Source organism: Natator depressus, chromosome 2 (assembly GCF_965152275.1).
Source record: "Natator depressus isolate rNatDep1 chromosome 2, rNatDep2.hap1, whole genome shotgun sequence".
Taxonomy (NCBI): domain Eukaryota; kingdom Metazoa; phylum Chordata; order Testudines; family Cheloniidae; genus Natator; species Natator depressus.
Genome location: NC_134235.1, coordinates 255,636,493 through 255,656,737, shown reverse-complemented (window position 1 = coordinate 255,656,737; position 20,245 = coordinate 255,636,493). Strand labels below are relative to the sequence as shown.

Sequence of the window (20,245 nt, the reverse complement as noted above, 5' to 3'; positions counted from 1 at the left end):
TGCACCCTGTGGGGGGCTGGGATCCTGGGGGTGCTGTGTAGGGTGACCATATTTCCTCAAAAGGAAAATGGGACACCTTATGGGACACTTGTCCAAGCTGCTTGTCTGAGCCCTCCTCCCTACATGGGGCTGGTGCTGGTGTTGCTGGCTGCCGGAGTCCCTGGGCGGGGCTGATGTTGGTGTTGCTTCTCACTCAAGCCCTGCCTGCCTACCTGCGTGAGGCTGGGGCTAGCATCGGTGCTTGCCTGAGCCGTGACTGCCTCCCTGTACCCCACTCTTTTGACAAAACAGGGCATTGTCCCATTTGTTCTTGCTAATTGATCAAGCTGGCACGAGCAAGGGGGACAAAGGCCCACTTTTGCTGGAAAAGTCAGGATGGCCGGTACAGGGCTTAAAAAGTCCTGTCCCGGCCAAAACAGGATGTATGGTCGCCTTCGTGCTGTGGGGTCTGCACTGGGTCTGGCAGGGGCACCTGGGCTTTGATGAGCTAGCTACAGGTCATATCATGGGTGGGTGGGGGTGTGTGTGTGTGTGTGTGTGGAAGGTGGAGCACTTCTCTCTGTGGCCCTGGGGGGAGGAGTTGGACTTATCCTGTACCTTTGGGGCAGGAGAGGGTGACTAGCCAAGGCCCTTGCAGTGGCAGGGTCTGGTCTCAACCAAAGTCTATAGACTGATTGTTGAAGGTGCTGGGGTGAGGGTGGCACCAAGCTGAGCCCCTTGGTAGAGGGTAGCATTGAGCTGTGCCTGAGTGTGGAGGAACTGAGCCCGGGTCCTGGTGAGGGGTTGTCAGTGGCACTGATGCTTAATTGTAATGTAGAATACCAGTGTAATGCAATATGTCCACAAATAGATGTACCTGTGTGTGTGTGGCCATGCACATATCTATGGATATTTATATACGTACTGGCCTTTAGCCATTTCTGATGCTGCAGCATGACACACACACAAACTACCCTTTCCTCACAATATGAAACTATTTTAGCATGGTGATGTATCTGTGGCCCTGAGGAACTGCATAACAAAATGTGGGATAGGGTCAGATTTAGTGTGTGGATTAATAGAACTATCCACCAAATTCTAGTCTACATGTCAGGCAGGTATAGCATGAAGATCTGCTTAGGGTACATATATTGTTAATTGTGCAGGATGAGACCTCTGCCAGGGGATGGTTTGTTTATCATTCAAAAGAGGGGGACTTTGTTTTCCTGATTTCAAAACAGGAGTTATCACCTCAGTATGTAAATTATCCTGTACAACATGTTAAGGGTATTGGAAGGGAAAGTATCACCCTTAGTTCACTTAAAAGGGCTGGCCTACATGTTTGCTGTATGTAAATTGGAAAAAAGTATTACCACATGTAGAAAATGATTCAAAAGGAGGATCTGGTGAAACATATGATCATGCCTTATTTGGTACATGGAATTGTTTATGGAATGTGGCAAAATAAGGCCCACTGAAAACTCCATAATAGGAGAATTGGTCTGGCATAATTTGGAATACGAAGATGTAGGGGGATATAAGGCCTGTGTTCAGACCACACTTCCAACTAAACTTGGACCTTGATGTTATGCCTTTAGTGTATTGTTTGAAATCACGGTTCAGGAACCCAAAATTGACCAAAGTCCCAACAATACCCAGCCCAGGATGAGGGATGTCCCATCCTGAATTCAGGACCACTAGTGGACTCACTACCATCCCTTTCCCCAGAGTTCTGGTTAACATAGTTTAATTCATGCACATCCCAGTGGTGTTAAACCTGATTGTTGGCACATGGGAGAATCTGAATATTGTAAACATACTAAGGTTGCATCTTTCTTTTCAGTGCTCCTTGTGGATAAGATAACAGCTTATCAGCAATGAGTACAGGATCTTGCCAACTTAGGGGTACACTCAGAACACATTAAGAAAAGGAGTACTTGTGGCACCTTAGAGACTAACAAATTTATTTGAGCATAAGCTTTCGTGAGCTACAGCTCACTTCATCGGATGCATCAGAACACATTGTACACCCATATGCAAAAACGTGGCCTTGATCCCTTGGGAATTTGGATCTGTAACAGGATTGTTTGGAACAGGAATGTCAATTTGGAATCGGGGGGATGTCCATTCAGTAGGTCACCTTGAAGATGACATCTACTGAGAGCATCTCAATGTACCCTCCCTGGTGGTTTTCCATCCAGAAACTCAAACTTGGAAAATCCTGTGGATGGTCTGTTGCTCTGAAAAAGGGGTGTCAGTTCATTTGCAGCAGGCGTGATGTGTTTGAGATAGAAGCAGTTTTGTGTGGAATGGAGTATGCATACCAACAACAGAATAGATCAGCAGCTTGCTCGGTCTGACCGACCAAGTGGAAGGCACCAACAGAGAAAGTGGCCTGTGGTGGACAGGGACGGTATCATGTAGTTACTAACTACCAAAAATCTAATCATGGGTGATTGGAGCATCCAGTCACAAACCCAAGCTTTTGTTTTGTTCCACCCCAACATGTCCTTACAGGGTATGTAGCACTTTCTCCAGTCCCTGTATTCAACAACCAGTTATTCTTTCTAGTCACGACTATCAGGATCTAGCTATGCAGAGTTCACCAACTTTTCATGTGTCTATCTCGCCCCTTGATTTAAAATTAAAACACCTTATGGAAAGGAAAGGTACAAGTTTAATAGAAACAGAGAGTTCAGTCGATGAAGCAGCACAGGTTAATGAAGTGATGGGCGTATGACATAACTCTTTAGTTTACTTTTTGAAAACTAAACCTGAACTTGAAGTGAAACGTTTTGGTACGTAATTACAGTCAGTGCCTAAATTAATGTGGGTGATACTGTTGTTTCAGTGACAGGTTTCAGAATAGCAGCCGTGTTAGTCTGTATTCCCAAAAAGAAAAGGAGGACTAGTGGCACCTTAGAGACTAACCAATTTATTTGAGCATAAGCTTTCGTGAGCTACAGCTCACTTCATCAGATGGTGAGCTGTAGCTCACGAAAGCTTATGCTCAAATAAATTGGTTAGTCTCCAAGGTGCCACTAGTCCTCCTTTTCTTGTTGTTTCAGTGGAAGCTCTAAGGCAACTCCCATCTTTTCCTATGCCGTGTAAGGTATTCATACCTCCCTACTGTATGTTCACTCCATGCCTCCGATGAAGTGGGTTTTAGCCCACAAAATCTTATGCCCCAAAAAATGTGTTCGTCTCTAAAGTGCCACAAGGCCTCTCTCCTTGTTTTTGCTGATACAGACTCGCACTGCTACCCCTCTGACACCTGCTTCGATCTTGGCCTCTATTAATCTTGGTACCAGATCACAGGGAGCTCTCTTCCCCGAGCGATTCAGGGGAACTTCATTGCAATCGGGTCTCACACGAAAGCCCAAGGCATTGAGCAAGTGACGCAGGAAGCGGGAGATGGAACTGCCCGGCACCGCCGTGCACAGAGAGGAAGCAGGCGGCCAGGCCACGCGGCCCCGCCAGCCGGCCCCGCGCCCAGGGCGCACCAGGCACGTGCACGGCGGCCCCACCCCCGCCGGCTCCCACCCAAGCGGCGTGACTTCAGGAAAGGCCCCGGATGTCGTAACACTCCGAGCCGCCCTCCTCTGCTTTCTGGCCGCCCCGTCTCCGCGGGGATGGTTGCTGGGGCAACCGCCCCGCGTCCTCCTCCGGGGGGGCGGCTCGGCGAGCGGGCTCTCGGGTTGGGCTGGTGGCGCTGCCCGGCCCCCCGGGCGGGGCGGGGGCTGAGGGGACGCGGATCGCGGGAGCTCCAGGGGAGTCGCAGCCCGGGAGGTGGGTGCGGGGCGCCGCGGGACCAGCGACCCCGAGCTGGGGCTGGCAGGGGGCCCCTGGGCTTCGGGTGGAGCTGGGTCCAGGCCGTGCCCCGGGGGGGCGGGGCCGGGGGGGGTCTGTCCTCCGGGTGCCAATGGGGGGGGACGACTCTCTTTCTGGCCCTAGGGGGAGGGGTGGCTCCAGGCCAGGCCTCTGGGGTGTAGGGAGGGGGGTTCCAGGCCAGGCTTCTCGGGCAGGAGGGGGGCTCTCGTCCCTGTGCCCCTGGGGGGGGGCAAGGACTTCTCTTTATGGCCCTGGGGGGAGGGGTGGCTCCAGGCCAGGCCTCTGGGGCGGGGAGGTACTCCCCCCTATGCCTATGGGGGGGCAAGGACTTCTCTCTGTGCCCCTGGGGGAGGGGTGGCTCCAGGCCAGGCCTCTGGGGGGGTACTCCCCCCATGCCTATGGGGGGGGGGGTGGACTTCTCTCTGTGCCCCTGGGGGAAGGGGTGGCTCTAGGCCAGGCCTCTGTGGCGGGGGAGGGGGAGTACTCCTCTCTGTGCCCATGGGGTGAGGACTTCTCTCACTGCCCCTGCGGGGAAGGGTTGGCACTGTCTTGTGCGCTGGGAGTGTCCCAGCCAGTGCCTTCACAGTGGCAGGAGCTGGCTTCAGCCTATACACCTGGGTTGAGGGCGGGGGGTGCTAAGCTAGGACACCAATGCTGAATTGTAATGGAGGATGCCTGTGTAATGCAATATGGCCACAAATAATTGCTGTACCTCCATGCGTTTGCCCCCTGAACCCCTGCATATGTCTGTGGAGATTTACATTATATATGTACTGGACTCTTTAGCTGCTTGCAATGATGCAACATGACACACAGTAACTGAACTACAAACATTGGCACTTACACCATCGTCTTTCGAGAAGAATGGTTGCCATTCATGTATTCAGATGTGTGTTTATATGCTCGCATATATAATATATGTATGTATAATATATGAAATAATTTTTCATCACTGTAGATGTTTTCTTACCTTGGGGTTGTTGTTTTTTTAAGAACGTGTCTGAATTATTTTTTCTTTTAAAGAACACTCTTGGAACATGTCTAGCATTGGTAGACCGTCCTGGAGATTTAAATCTGCTACCCACAGACAACAGCAGTACAGCCTTCCCCACACTGCCCTATTTAGTGCCTCAATCCTATTTTGATCAGACTGTCTGGAGGGAAAGTGTACTTTGTTCTACATGCTTGTGAAATCATCAACTTTTTTGTCAAGAAGGATGCACAATAGCTGACTGTCAGGGGGTTGTATCACAGTTCTGGTCATGCTCCCCCTGCTGGACACTCAGCCGTTTGTCGTGAAGGGATCCAAACACTGAATCCCACGTTCCTTTAGCTTGCTGGAGCTGGACAGAGTTTAGGTACTGTTTCTGACTTTGGGTCTCTAGACATGCACTCCTGCTGTAGACCTCACATCTGACACCCCTCTTGGCAGTGGGGACCCTGCAGCCCAATTGCCTGAGTCCTGAAACTAGTGCTGTCTCCCCCAAGCCTTCCCAGCAGCACTTCTGTGTTCCCCAGAATTCCACTGAAGGTGTGAACCTTCTGGTTTACATTTTACCTCTTCAGCGGCCCGTGACAGTGAACACCAACAGACACCCAGACTCTGCACAGGATTCTTAAACATCGTTCTTTACTTAGCACAAGCAACATAAAGATCTTTTCAAAATAATGAACACAGGTGTATGTTTTCCTGCCTCAGTTTCGTACCCCTCTGGAGAGCTCTTTGGGCTTAAACAGAGCACTCTGGGAAGTCTGAAATCCTTCCCTCCACCTCATGGTTTCTCTCCAGAAACACAGAGCCTGAATAAGTCAGCTAATTTTTTTCTGATCCTTTGCTGGTCTTGCAGTTAAACTGGAACCCCACTATGAAAGCATTCTTCCTGTCTTTTCCTCTCTCCTGTGTGTGTGTCTCTGTGTCTCAAGTTTATATGTCTTACCTACACCTTGTTTCTTTGTTCTTCTGCTGAGGATTTTCCGCTCCTGCTTCTCTGCTCAGGCAGCCTTCTTAGCATACCCATTGTGCGGTAAGAGCACAGGCATGAAGGTTAATGACTCTGCATTGTCCCTGCTCTGGTGGGTATGAGCTACAGCCCTTATCAGCAAATGGTGGGTTCCACATTCACACAGAGGTGTATTCCATGATATAACAATAACTTCACAACATCAACCGGAATTCATAAGTTGTACATAAACAGATTCCCCAAATTGTTACAGTTTGCAAGGAATGACATTTGTTAGGAACTTGAGTGAGACTATTATAGACCGAACAATTTGTACAGCACCTAGCACAATGGAGCCACAATCACGTTTGGGTCTGGTGAGCTCTACTTTAATGGGGTAAGAGAAGGCAGTTCAGTCTCCATGGCCTGATTCAGTTCATAGCCCTGCTGATACTGCCGAAAAAGGGGATGGGTGGGGGCACTGGACTGAGGCCACCAAACTCATTTAATTCACACAAACCACTGACCTTGGAGTGGAAGGTTTTCTAATTACCAAATCCCTTAATCGTTACTTCTGGTTAATTCTTCATTAAACCAGTACTAAAGGCTTCATTCAAGAAAAATGGAATATTCTCTAAGAGAGCAGTTCTCAAAGCCGGTCCGCCGCTTGTTCAGGGAAAGCCACTGGCGCGCCGGACCGGTTTGTTTACCTGCCGCGTCCCCAGGTTCGGCCGATCGCAGCTCCCACTGGCCGCGGTTCACCCCTCCAGGCCAATGGGGGCTGTTGGAAGCTGTGGCCAGCACATCCCTTGGCCCATGCTGCTTCCCGCAGCCCCCATTGGCCTGGAGCGGCGAACCACGGCCAGTGGGAGCCGCGATTGGCCGAACCCGCGGACGCGGCAGGTAAACAAACTGGTCCCGCGCGCCAGGGGCTTTCCCTGAACAAGTGGCGGACCAGCTTTGAGAACTACTGCTCTAAGATAAATATATTTGTATAAATTACTTTTTGGAGGCCATGACTTTAAAAGTTATTATCTTTTATGTATGTTGTACCAAAAGCATTGTAAATACTTGAAGACACTCTCCTTGCCCAGGGAACTTACGTTCTAGATTCATGTCAAACACAGGGAGGGCGGTGGAATGCAGCAGAAGGCAGTGATCACTGAGGCCAAAATTTAGCAAGGTTCAAAAACGGATTGGACATTTATAAGGATAACAGGAATATCCAGAGTTATAATAGTTCATGCTAAAAGATTTTGGAAGCGATACTAACCCACAGGCTGCAGGCGTTAAGCAAATCTCTACCTTTTGGGAATTAGGAGGAAACCTAACGTGCAACAAGATTATCCCACATCTGCCTAATGTGAGGTTTCTTTCACCTTCCTCTTGAAGCATCTGGTACTGGCAACTGTGAGAGACCGGAGATTGGACTAGAAAGACCACAGGTCTGATCCAGTCTGGCAATTCCTACGTTCCTATTAATCAGTAAAGTATAGCATATATCTTGTTAGTACTGTGATTTTTGTTTGGATTATCTTTTAAAATGATTATTTAATTCATTGTTTTTTAAACTTCAAGTATGGGGGAAGGCTACCTGTGGTCTGGTTTGTAAACCGCTAGCAGAGGGGAAGATTGGTTTGTGGCATCTATGACAGAGCAGAGGAGAGAGTGGGAAAGGACACAAAGAAGCCAGTTAGATGGGAGGCTAGTTTTGAAAAGGTTCTCATTCTGTAATCTTCTGCTCTGATTTTTTTCTTGTTTTGTTTTTAGCAAACCATGGACTCTGACAAAGGACTGAATGAAAATTTAAAAATCCAGTTTAAGGCTTTACAGGAGCAACAGCAGAGGAGGCTACAAAATCTTATGGAGAAAAAGAAAGAAAAGCAGCACATTCAGAAAGGCAGCAGCAACAACCCAAAGGAGACTTTTGGAGTCCAGGATGATTTAAATCTGTTTAAAGTAGATGGACAACTATCAAATGAAGAGATCAGCAAAAGGTAAAGGTACAGTTCACATTGTTAGAAAGGATACAGAACTGTACTTAGCACCTCGTCCTACAAACTCTCACTGACGTTAATATGTAAAATCACTACTGTCATCACGGATTGAAAATCTATCTGTAGGGCTATCAGGTCTTCATCACTGTAGTATTTGAGTACCTGATAATCTTCAATGTATTTATCCTCATAACGCCCCAGTGAGGGAGGGAAGTGCTGTCTGTAATGCTTGTAGACCAGGTGCCAACTCATGCCAAGGTCCAGGGCCTCACTGATGCTTTTCATTAGCTCTCCACAGCTCATCTCTACTCCACTGTGACCTACTCCCCCTTTTTGCTTTAGTTTATTCTCAAATCTAACTAATAAAGCGATATGATATGATGGAGATGTTTCTCAAAGGAAAGTCTGTTTATATGCAGGTTTCAGAGTAGTAGCCGTGTTAGTCTGTATTCGCAAAAAGAACAGGAGGACTTGTGGCACCTTAGAGACTAACAAATTTATTTGAGCATAAGCTTTCGTGAACTACAGCTCACTTCATCGGATGCATTCAGTGGAAAATACAGTGGGGAGATTTATATACTCAGAGAACATGAAACAGTGGGTGTTACCATACACACTGTAACGAGAGTGATCACTTAAGATGAGCTGTTACCAGCAGGAGAGCCCGGGGGGGGGGGGGCGGGGGGGACCTTTTGTAGTGTTAATCAAGGTGGGCCATTTCCAGCAGTTGACAAGAATGACTGAGGAACAGTGGGGCGGGGGGGGGGGAATAAACATGGGGAAATAGTTTTACTTTGTGTAATGACCCATCCACTCCCAGTCTTTATTCAAGCCTAAGTTAATTGTATCCAGTTTGCAAACTAATTCCAATTCAGCAGTCTCTCCTTGGAGTCTGTTTTTGAAGTTTTTTTGTTGAAGAATTGCAACCTTTAGGTCTGTAATCGAGTGACCAAAGAGATTGAAGTGTTCTCCAGCTGGTTTTTGAATGTTATAATTCTTGACGTCTGATTTGTGTCCATTTATTCTTTTACGTAGAGACTGTCCAGTTTGGCCAATGTACATGGCAGAGGGGCATTGCTGGCACATGATGGCATATATCACATTGGTGGATGTGCAGGTGAACGAGCCTCTGATAGAGTGGGTGATGTGATTAGGTCCTATGATGGTGTCCCCTGAATAGATATGTGGACACAGTTGGCAACGGGCTTTGTTGCAAGGATAGGTTCCTGAGTTAGTGGTTCTGTTGTGTGGTGTGTGGTTGCTGGTGAGTATTTGCTTCAGGTTGGGGGGCTGTCTGTAAGCAAGGACTGGCCTGTCTCCCAAGATCTGTGAGAGTGATGGGTCGTCCTTCAGGATAGGTTGTAGATCCTTGATGATGTGTTGGAGAGATTTTAGTTGGGGGCTGAAGGTGATGGCTAGTGGCGTTCTGTTATTTTCTTTCTTGGGCCTGTCCTGTAGTAGGTGACTTCTGGGTACTCTTCTGGCTCTGTCAATCTGTTTCTTCACTTCAGCAGGTGGGTACTGTAGTTGTAAGAATGCTTGATAGAGATCTTGTAGGTGTTTGTCTCTGTCTGAGGCGTTGGAGCAAATGCGGTTGTATCGTAGAGCTTGGCTGTAGACTATGGATCGTGTGATGTGGTCTGGATGAAAGCTGGAGGCATGTAGGTAGGAATAGCATGTAGGTTTCCGATATAGGGTGGTGTTTATGTGACCATCGCTTATTAGCACCGCAGTGTCCAGGAAGTGGATCTCTTGTGTGGATTGGTCCAGGCTGAGGTTGATGGTGGGATGGAAATTGTTGAAATCATGGTGGAATTCCTCAAGGGCTTCTTTTCCATGGGTCCAGATGATGAAGATGTCATCACCCCACGTTCCTCAGACGTTCTTGTCAACTGCTGGAAATGGCCCATCTTGATTATCACCACAAAAGGTTCTCCACCCCACCCCACCCCCGCCCGCTCTCCTGCTGGTAATATCTCACCTTAAGTGATCACTCTCCTTACAGTGTGTATGGTAACGCCCATTGTTTCATGTTCTCGGTGTATATAAAACTCCCTACTGTATTTTCCACTGAATGCATCCGATGAAGTGAGCTGTAGCTCACGAAAGCTTATGTTCAAATAAATTTGTTAGTCTCTAAGGTGCCACAAGTCCTCCTTTTCTTTTTGTTTATATGTTGTTAGGAGTTTAATCCTCCTCTGGCAAAACTAATTTTGGTCAAATTTTGGAAAACAGCTCTGAAGAAAACCTATGTGGAAAGTTGGAAATGGAGGGTTAGATTTTGAAACTTTATTCCTGATTAACTTCATAACTGTTTAAAAATGTATTTGTGCACAAGTTTATGTCCAGCAAAAAACGGTACTGTTTTACTGTATGAGTCTCTATGGAATTGGATAGACACCTGGGAATGACGTATTTTTTCACCTCTCTGAGTGGATTGCGGCATTGTTTGCTCTTCTTCTTTTTGAATATTGCAGAAGGCTTTGAATTCCCTTTAATCTGGGGGTTTACATCAGGAATATACCACTTAATTATGAGTGTTTTGAAGCTTTCCTTAAATTGGTTCTGCTAATTATATTTATACAGGGAATATGTACCTAAAACCAGAAATTGATTTGGGCAGAGAAAACGCCTCTTTTTTTGCACAGGCATGATTTGGTCTCCATTCAGAAACTGACATTTATGGGCACCCTTTAAGAAAGGCAAGGAAGGATGGTCCAGTGGCTAATGTACTAGTCTGGGCTCTGGGAGACCCTTGTTCAATTCCTACTCTTCTGCCAACATCTTGTGTGATTTTGGGAAGTCACTTAGATTCTCTGTGGCTCTTGGTTAAACAGGGATAATAGCACTGCCGTTCCTCATAGGGGTGCTGTGAGGATAACTACATTAAAGATTGAGAGGTGCTCAGGTACTGTGGGGATGGGAGCCATCTAAGTACCTAAGATCTTAAGTTCCATTGTATGCAGTGTAGTTGGAGCCATGTCAGTCCCAGGATATTAGAGAGACAAGGTGGTTAGGGTAATATCTTTATTGGACCAACTTCTGTTGGTGAGAGAGACAAGCTTTCAAGCCATACAGAGCTCTTCTTCAGGTGTGGGAAAGGAACTCCCAGCGTCACAGTAAATGCAACAGGTGGAGCAGGTTGTTTAGCATAATATTGTAAGGGACCACTCTAGGTAGAGTGGCCTGTTAACATCTCTGCAGTTATAGGACAAAGTTAACTCAATAACTTAGTCAGGAGTCCTACCAGAGCTAACTTTCTTGTGGTATTTCCACTCCTTGTCCCAGACAAAGACCAGAAGCACTGAAGTTAACTGAATTTATTGACTCTCAAAACTTAATTTACTTACCCCTAGTGAACATAGCTCATTAGGTATGGTTTTATGTGTAATCAAACTTATTATTAATTTTATTATTCTGAGCATATATTTGAAGCTGGTATCTGCCATAATTGCTGATTTGTTTTCTAGGTTGCTTGAGGATGAAAACGAGCAGCTTCAGGATCAGCTTCGAGAGGTTGTAGATGAAAATGGCAGGCTGTACAAACTGGTGAAGGAGAGAGATTTTGAAATCCGGCAGCTTCGAAAGAAAATAGAGGAGGAGAGATTAGCCCTGAAAGGTAAACGGAACAGATGTATAGACTCACTACTGCAGCAAGACAGGCCATCTTGTAGGAACTTGTTTTTGCTTGATGCTCATAACTATAGCTGGTAACAGGACTGTGGTAATAGTTTAGTTCATAACAATGATTTCATATGTCATCTCTCCACTTCCTACATGGTACTGCTCCCAATACTCTGCACCTTCATCCCTTCCATGTAGCACTATCCAACCTGCAGGAGTGACTATGGATTTTCACATCTTCCATTGATTTCATTTGGAGTTGCAGGTTCTCAGCCTTTTGAAAATCATGCCCTGCGGTGTTAGGGCTATAGTAATTCCCCTGCACTGATGCTGTATGAGAGAGTGAGGGAAACTGAGGGCTCTGGGTCTGGTGAATTAGTTAGGCCTTTTTAAAAGAGACTAATTGCCTGAGAGGATTTGGAGCTGTCCCTAACACCCAGCTATATCACAGAGATGTGTTACAAGGGACCCTCTTTCTTCTGATTGCTATTATATTTTAGGGTTTCTCAACAATCATGTGAGAGTGCTTAGAGGCTTTTCTTCTTCCTGAATATCAGAAATTATTGGGGAATGGTGGTATCAAATTTAGGCTGCACGTCACTTTTCTTCCACTCTCTGGCTGATTCCTGCAACTGAAATGGCAGCCAGGGAGAGCGAGCCCAGTAACTTCAGGCCAGAACATCTTTAAAATGAGGAGAAAGCAGATCAAAAAGCAGCGTGTGTGTAGTCACGGCTGATGAGGAGCATCTCTGCAGCACTCTGTGCTTTTATTCATGTGAGGAAAAAACGCTCTTTGTGCTGCATGTGTATTGTTCTTTTCCCCTGGCTGAATCCTTTTAGGGCCATACTGGGCCTCTTCCACTAGCTGCCAGTGGCCTTTCACTGTCGCCTCCACAGGCCTCTTCAGTGTGCTGCCTTGGGCCTTTTTTCACTGACTACTGTGGGCCCCTCCTTTTGGCTACCAAAAGCATCTTCCTTCAGCTACCACAGGCCTTCATGTTGGCTACAGCAGGCCTCTTGTCACAGGGAACTTATGTGGGCCTGTTCCAGGTACAGTGAGACATAGTGGAATTGCTGATGGGGATTAGAGGTTGTGCTCCTACACTTTGTCTTTGGTGTCACTGGCATTGAATCATTATTATGATACTCTTGAATTTCATTCTCATGTGCTTGTAGAGGAGGAGTTAGAACCTTCTCCAAAGATGTAAAGCAACTATATCACCATTAGTGAAACCACTCAGGTGCTTTTAGCATCATCACTCAAAGTGTCTAGTTCTTCTCCTGTTAAAGTCTCACCATTTCTATTAATGCTTTTATCTCTTTTTCTAAAGAAAAGTTTGGGCTTGCTAAATGCTCCTCTTTCAGTCATATTGTAATTACATGCTCCGGTTGTCATTTTTCCCCTTAATAAACTCCAGCTAAGGATGCAGTAAATTCAGATCTCTCACCTGAGATGGGAGTTGTGGGTGTTGTCCAGAGGAATGGGCACCTGGACCTCTGGGTTTTAGTGCTGGATTTGCCACTGACGCACTATGTGGTCTTAAACAAGTCATTCAACCTCTGTGTCCTCATCTGTAAAATGGGGGTAATGATATTTCCTATGTCAGAGGGAAGGATATTCTAAGAATTATAAGTCTCCCCACTGTATTTTCCACTGAATGCGTTCGATGAAGTGAGCTGTAGCTCACGAAAGCTTATGCTCAAATAAATTTGTTAGTCTCTAAGGTGCCACAAGTCCTTCTTTTCTTTTTGCGGATACAGACTAACACGGCTGCTACTCTGAAACCTAAGAATTAATGTCTGTTTGTAAAAGAGCTTTGAGATTCTTAGATGAAAGGTGCTCTAAAAAGGCAAAATATTATTCTTTATTTATTGTATCTTACAGGAGGCACATCTGAGACATAAACGAACCTCAGTTCCACACAGATCTGTTAGCTGTTTATTACTGACATCAAAAATGATGAATCCTGAAAGTCAAATTTTAGAAACTTTATTCATGTTGAAGAAACAAATGCCACAGGCTCTTAAATTCCTCCTCTGTTATTTTGTGTTGCATTCCTCATTTTGCATCTCTGCCCTGTTTAAATGCTTGTATCACACACACTTGGGGCCCTGGCTAGGTGGAGAGCTATGATTAAAACTGCATAAAACTTAAATGGTACTGGGTGTTTAACAATTTAGACATGCAGTCCTAGCTTCTTCCACCAGGCGTCATTGTTGCCCAGAGTAGCTACGATGACCAAAATAGGAAAGGAGAATAACTGCAATAAGCACGACTGAATGATGCATACCTGATATGTTCATGCTTTCTTATTCCTTGCATCTTATATTTAATAACCAAAACACAGTATGTCTAATGGTTAGAGCTAGAAACTGGGAGCCAGGACTCCTGAATTCTGTTTCTGCTCCTGCAGCTGACACACAGGGTAGCCTTGGGCAAGTCACTCTGGGCCAGATTTTTAAGGTATTTAAGTGCCTAACACCCATTGATTTAAATGGGAATTAGGTACCTAAATGCCTTTAAAAATCTGGCCTCTGTATCTCAATTTTCCATATCTGTAATATGGAGATAATGATCATCACCCATCTCTCAGAGGTATAAAGCACTTTAAGCCTCTTGCATGAAAATGCTATTTATTTGTTTTTATTATAATAATTATCACTAATTGTTAATTATTATGAAGAGGAGGAGGAGGAGTAATAGTTCCCGGAGATGGGAGGAAGTATTACACCAGATCAAAAGAGCAAGAATGATGCAGACACATTTTTCAATAAGAGATGAATTAGTTTCTTTGCAAGGATTTTCAATAGTAATACATATTGTGTCACACTCTCCCCTGACCCACACTCTGTGTGATCCATTTTAAGTAAATTGAGTTGTACGAGGCATAACATTTTCGTAAGAGATTTAGAATTAATTGGGTTCCATACATTGCATCAGAATTCATGTGGTATGAGATACCGAGGATCCTTACAGACATTGGCAAACAGGTCATCTCAAAGCTTGAAACGCTGAGGGGACAGATCAGCAGAACTATGGGGGTTTGGCAGCTAATGGCAGTAGCCCAGCAAAATCTTCATATACATGCGGAAGAGTTACTGCTCAGGGATTTTACTTCCTGTGTATTACTGTAGAGATAGAGATATTCTTGTACATGTTTTTAATTATTATTGTACTTGTACATAGTACCTTTTCATCACTTAAATTACATGACAGTCTGAATGGTATGCAAAGATTACTTTATCTACAGCTCGGGGAGAATGTAGCATCTGTTTGACAGTGTACAGTAACATTGTGGAACTATTAAGAACCCATGTGAAAGTACAAGGGGTTTTTTAATAGGAACAGTTTAATTACCCATTTGGCATGTAGCCAGGATTCTAACCCTTTAGAACAGTGAAGGGATCGAGCAAAACTGGTACCTTTGGTTCAGCAGCTGCTCCAGTGCTAAGCTGCCAGTGCAAACCGGGCATTGGTATTTTCACCACCATGTCACAAAAACCTACTCAAAACAGGCTCTCACAATACCATGAGCAAACTAGCTGAGCCTTGTCTATACTAGTGCTTATGCCATTGCTACTCCTAGAGCAGCTGCATTCTTGCTGGCATTTGTCGAAATGTGGGTTATAGCTTAGCATGGACAAGGCATTCATGACCACAAGTGGAAAGGGCCTCTGCTTTATGTCTCATGCCAAAGACGGTACCTCCAGGAACATAGTGCCTCCAGCACCATGATAAGATATTGGGTGAGCACTAACTGAGGGCTGAGTGGCATAAGTCGGATCATGAATGCCTCTCTCTCTCCCTTGCTATGCACTCTCTCTTTAACCATGCAGTTGTGCTTAGTACAGATCTAAATGAAGGAGGTTTGGTCATAAAAATACAGTATGCTCTTGGTAGAGAAGAAAAACATTAGTTAATCTGGATCCTGCAGCTAAGATTTTTCCTTCATTTTATATATTTCTCTTTTTTTTCTTCAGGGATGTCTGGTTTAGCAGGGGATGTTGCAGCTACTAAAATCGTTGAACTGTCCAAAAAGAATCGTGAGCTAACTGCTGAGACAGAGAGTGAAAAAGCCAAAGTGAAACAGCTGAATAACAAAGTCAAAGAGCTTGAAAAAGAAGTACGGTCTCTTCTGTTGTCATGGTAGAGCTTCGAAATCAGGCCAGTAGCTTTCTGAGGGCAATGTCAGCTTGAGAAACTGGTTTTGATTCTTGTTGCTACTGGTCGGCTTGTTACAGCATCAGTTCTTGCCATGGGTTCTTTTCATCCCTGCCCTTGGAAGGACAGATGGGTTCATTCTTTTAGCAGTTTCCATCCTTTCTGGAAGGATGGGAATGAGGTATAATGAGCCAGAGATTCATGAAATGCCAGTTAGAAATAGTAATTTGTATCTGAAAATGCAGGTGCTTGTCCAAAGGGTAATCACAGCAATCTTCTAGTTATGCCTTCTGGGGTGGCTCTTTTTTGGTAGGAATTATTTCTCCGCACCTTGGAGAATGAGGCCACAGACCTGTAGAGCTGTCCCAGCTAATCCAAAAGGAGCCCTAACTTTCCTGAAGCTCAGTCATGGGGTATTACACAGTAGGATTTTTCCCCTTTAAAATACCTATGGAGTCATAGGGTTAAGTAAAATAATTTCTTTTATTCAATTTTGCATGATTTTCATATAAAATGGGTGAATTGGAATTCAAAAGTCTACATTTTATTGAGCAAACCGATTTTAGACGTGAGCATCTGTCAGGGTTCCCTCCCCACTCTGAACTCTGGGGTACAGATGTGGGGACCTGCCTGAAAGACCCCCTAAGCTTATTTCTACCAGCTTAGGTTAAAAACTTCCCCAAGGCACAAATCCTTCCTTGTCCTTGGATGGGTACTGCTGCCACCACCAAATGAGCTAGACAAAGATTCAGGAAAAGGATCACTTGGAGTTCCTGTTTCCCCAAAATATCCCCCCAAACTCCTTCACCCTGTTTCCTGGGGAGGCTTGAGAATCATATACCAACCAAATAGGTAAACCAGGTGAGCACAGACCAGACTCTTGCGTTTTTAGGACACTAAAAACCAATCAGATTCTTAAAAACAGAACTTTATTATAAAGAAAAAAGTAAAAGAAGCACCTCTGTAAAATCAGGATGAAAGGTAATTTTACAGGGTAATAACATTTAAAACACAGAGGATTCCGCTCTAGGCAAAACTTTAAAGTTACAAAAAAACAGGAATAAACCTCCCTCTTAGCTTAGGGAAAATTCACAAGCTAAAACAAAAGATAATCTAATGCATTTCCTTGCTTTACTTACAATTTTTGTAATCTAGATGCTTATTTTAAGTAGGGTTTTAGGAGGCGGTTGTTTTTTTCTGCCCTGGTCTCCCTCTGTCCCGGAGAGAACAACAAAGAAAACACAAACAAATAACCTCCCCCCACAGATTTGAAAGGATCTTCTTCCTTCATTGGTCTTTTTGGTCAGGTGCCAACCAGTTTATTTGAGCTTCTTAACCCCTTACAGGTAAAGGAGGGATTTTATGCTACCCTTAGCTGTATGTTTATGCATACAGCATCATAATAGGATGTTCTGATCCCATGCATTGATCTCTATTAGACTTGATCTGCATTTAAGTACATAGATACCTGCTTTATGTACCTAACTCCTGAATGTGAGCATCCCTCGGTGCCCACATTTGACGACTGATCCCACAATTGCAAGTCAGCAGCTGGTTGCGCTTCTCTCTTTTAGTAAAATAGCACAGCTTCTCTCAGGGAAGATTTAATTATGTGTTTTTGAAATGTGTGTTTATGTGGCTACCTGGAAAGTTTAGTGGAAGATGAAGACATTTTTGCTGGAGTAATTAAAAGCTACACATGCTTTTGAAGTCACTGTTATTCTTCAGCGTAATCTTCCTTGGAGTTATGCTCTGGTCACTGTATGCATTCTGTAATGTGTGCATGTGTTTCAGCTACAAACAGCCCTCGGAAAAATCCAGTCTCTTGGTGGCAATGACTCAGGAATCAAGCAATCGATGTTGAGAACGATGGAAGGAAACTGGGTATGAATTAAGAAAAGAAGTACTTGTGGCACCTTAGAGACTAACAAATTTATTTGAGCATAAGCTTTCATGAGCTATGTTTTTTATAGAAAAATTCAAAATGACAACTAATAATTTGTTCCTTTCTGTTGTACAGTCTCTTTCATCATGATGAAATCATCTATCCTTGCCGCTGGTGTTATAATCTGTCCTAATTGCTGTATGTTCAAACTCAGTGAGTGAGTTTGAGTGGGTGGTTATAGTGTTGGAAAAGAAAAAGTTTTGTGACCTGGTCAACTGATCTTTCCTCTCTCCCTGCTGCATCTTTACAGGGCCTCCGATTAAACAAGGGTTATAGTACATGTCAGCTTCAGAGCTCACCAAGCAAACCATGATCTACCACATACCATCATAATTGGGGGGGAGGGGGGGTTACAGGAGAATTGATAATTATTTCCATAGATAAAAGAAACAATAATTGTTAATTTTTAAGAGGTCCCTGCCAAGTTCTGTCAGAGTTGCATTGTGGTTTGTTTTTATTTTCTTTCAATAACACAACTCAGTTAAGGGGTTATTCCACAGCTTGGGAGCCTAGTGGAAGGATGGTAGAAGAGGCATTGGAGAGGCAGGATGACCCAGAGGCTAAAACACAGGACTTGGAGTCAGGGAGATCTAGGCTGTATTCTGGGCTCTGCCACAGACTGACTGTGGGATCCAGGGCAGACCACTGAACACTCAGTTTCCCCATCTGTAAAAGGGGTATAATAACAGTTACTTGTTTCACGTCAATGTTGAGGGTTAATTCATTATTGTTTGCAGAAGCACTTTTGAGGATTCACAAGATGCACAGAGTATCATTATTATTAGAGGAAGCACAATCCACTGCTACACAGCCAAGGCGAACGGGCTGATTAGGACTTGGAGTCCAGTCTGTGATGAAGGGTGTCCCTCTGTCTCCTCAAGACAGATGGGTTTGATCAGGAGCTATTTGTAGACTGAGACATCCTTTGCTGAAAGGTCACTATATCTCTCAGAATGTACATGTACATTGCTATTCTGTATCAACCCATTCTGAGACACATCTGAGCTTTCCTCTTGGTCACGTATTGTCCTTTCTGGTAGTCAGTTCTGTTTTCTATAGTGGATTCCATCCTTATCAAACACATTTTCCTTCTCTCAAAGCCTGAAAGTCCAGAGTTGAAAGCTTTGCAAGAAAAATTAACTGCAGCCAACTTTAAAGCAATGGAGTATCGCAATCAGCTCCAAACCACAAAACAGGAACTAAAAATGATGCAAAAGGTACTAGTCCACATCTTGTAATGTATATAGTGATCTGGGCCTGGTTTCTGTAAGGGAGACCGTTTGTTTGTTAAATCAAGAATGGTGCTTTGTTTTCTCTTGGTTTTGATTAGTCTCCTTGATGCACCAGGAAGGAAGGCACAAGAGGGGTGATAACACTGGTTGGATTCTAAAGTGGAGAACACTGAGCTACATGTAATTCCTGATCTATCAATGCCACCATCACTTTCCAATATTTCTATTGATAGTATAATTCTGAATCTTGTACGACATTTATGCCCTGATTCAACAAAACAGTTAAACTTGTGATTAGCACTAAGTATGTGCCTAAGCGCATCTCTATTCAGCAAAGCATTTAATCACATACTTAGCTTTAAGCATAGGCTTAAATCTTATTCAAGTCAATGGTATTTAAATCCATGCTTATAGTTGCTGAACTGGGGCTTCAGAGCAATTTATTCCTTCCTGATTCACTGTGGCCCCTTAGTGCATTATTCTGCACTCTTCCCACATGATACTTCCTTGTTAATAATGGTTACTAAAGGGATTTTTATCTGTTAATACTGGTGGCCATGTAGTACAACTTGAATGCCCCCTCCACATATATATAGTATTGATTCACCTTTCACTGTAAGGACATTTCAGACATTTTATTGAGTGGTTCCTTTCTAAAGAAAGAAGAATATCCAACCTTTAAATAGTGAATTGTATTTAAATACCCATTTCAGCAAGAATTTGTTGGTACTTTGGTTCCCAGTGAAGCCATTAATATTAGCCAAAATCTGGTCACAAACAGTTGTCTGTTGTAGTATTGATCTGACAGAGCTTGCTTCATATAGGCTGAATATGAGTTACAGGCACCAAAGGGTTACAATAAGTATGTATATAAATTCAGTATTTTGTGTTTGCTAGGAGAAGGGCCACATTTATATACACACACACACACATATAGCCCAGTCTCTTTGTTAATATTCATGGCTTATTCACAGCTTTTAGCAAGTGAAGTTGGTGAAGATGTGAACATTCAAAATCTCTCGACCATCTCTGGCAGTTGGCGTGGACGGGCCCAGCAAATACTTGTTCTGCAAGGCAAGGTAAGTTTCTACTCTGGGTCTTTTTCTTAATCTATATGTAAAGTTATCTTTTTGGTGTTTAGAGCTGAGTGCAAACTTGCAAACACATACTGGGCCTCCATGTTTGTTGAAATTATGACATTTTGAACATGGACATATTGTATAGTGCAGTCCTGCAAAATCCCACCTGTTCGTTCACCTGTGGTGAGTATTTTTTTTTCTTCTGATGAGCAAGTAAAATATCACTAGCTGTCTTGTTATCAATAAGTCACAATCAATGCTAGGCAAGTAGTGCAGTCACAAAAAGAAGGCTAATATCATTCTAGAGTAACAGGTGAGGTAATTGTCCTGGTCCACTCAGCACTGGTGATGCCTCAGCTGTAGTACTGTGTCCAGTTCTAGTTGCCACATTTAGGGAAGAAATGGACAAATTGGAGAGAGTCCAGAGGAGAGCAACAACAGTGATCAAAGGTTTAG

General features: G+C 44.2%; 1 protein-coding gene across 5 annotated transcripts in view; it reads left to right on the top strand.

Annotated features, from left to right (window-relative positions):
* Nucleotides 1-3,625: 3,625 nt before the first annotated feature.
* Nucleotides 3,626-20,245, top strand: part of CCDC13 (coiled-coil domain containing 13) — a 34,883-nt gene continuing 18,263 nt past the window's right edge. For 2 of the 5 annotated variants that reach the window (XM_074946412.1, XM_074946410.1), the window contains exons 1-7: nucleotides 3,628-3,768; nucleotides 7,521-7,747; nucleotides 11,218-11,366; nucleotides 15,353-15,495; nucleotides 17,328-17,417; nucleotides 18,579-18,695; nucleotides 19,685-19,789. In XM_074946412.1, coding sequence (XP_074802513.1) covers nucleotides 7,527-7,747; nucleotides 11,218-11,366; nucleotides 15,353-15,495; nucleotides 17,328-17,417; nucleotides 18,579-18,695; nucleotides 19,685-19,789 — 825 coding nt within the window. In that variant the 5' untranslated portion in view covers nucleotides 3,628-3,768; nucleotides 7,521-7,526. Of the gene's footprint in view, nucleotides 3,769-7,069; nucleotides 7,196-7,520; nucleotides 7,748-11,217; nucleotides 11,367-15,352; nucleotides 15,496-17,327; nucleotides 17,418-18,578; nucleotides 18,696-19,684; nucleotides 19,790-20,245 lie in introns of all 5 variants that reach the window. The other 3 variants (XM_074946411.1, XM_074946414.1, XM_074946413.1) reach the window with 3 other exon arrangements.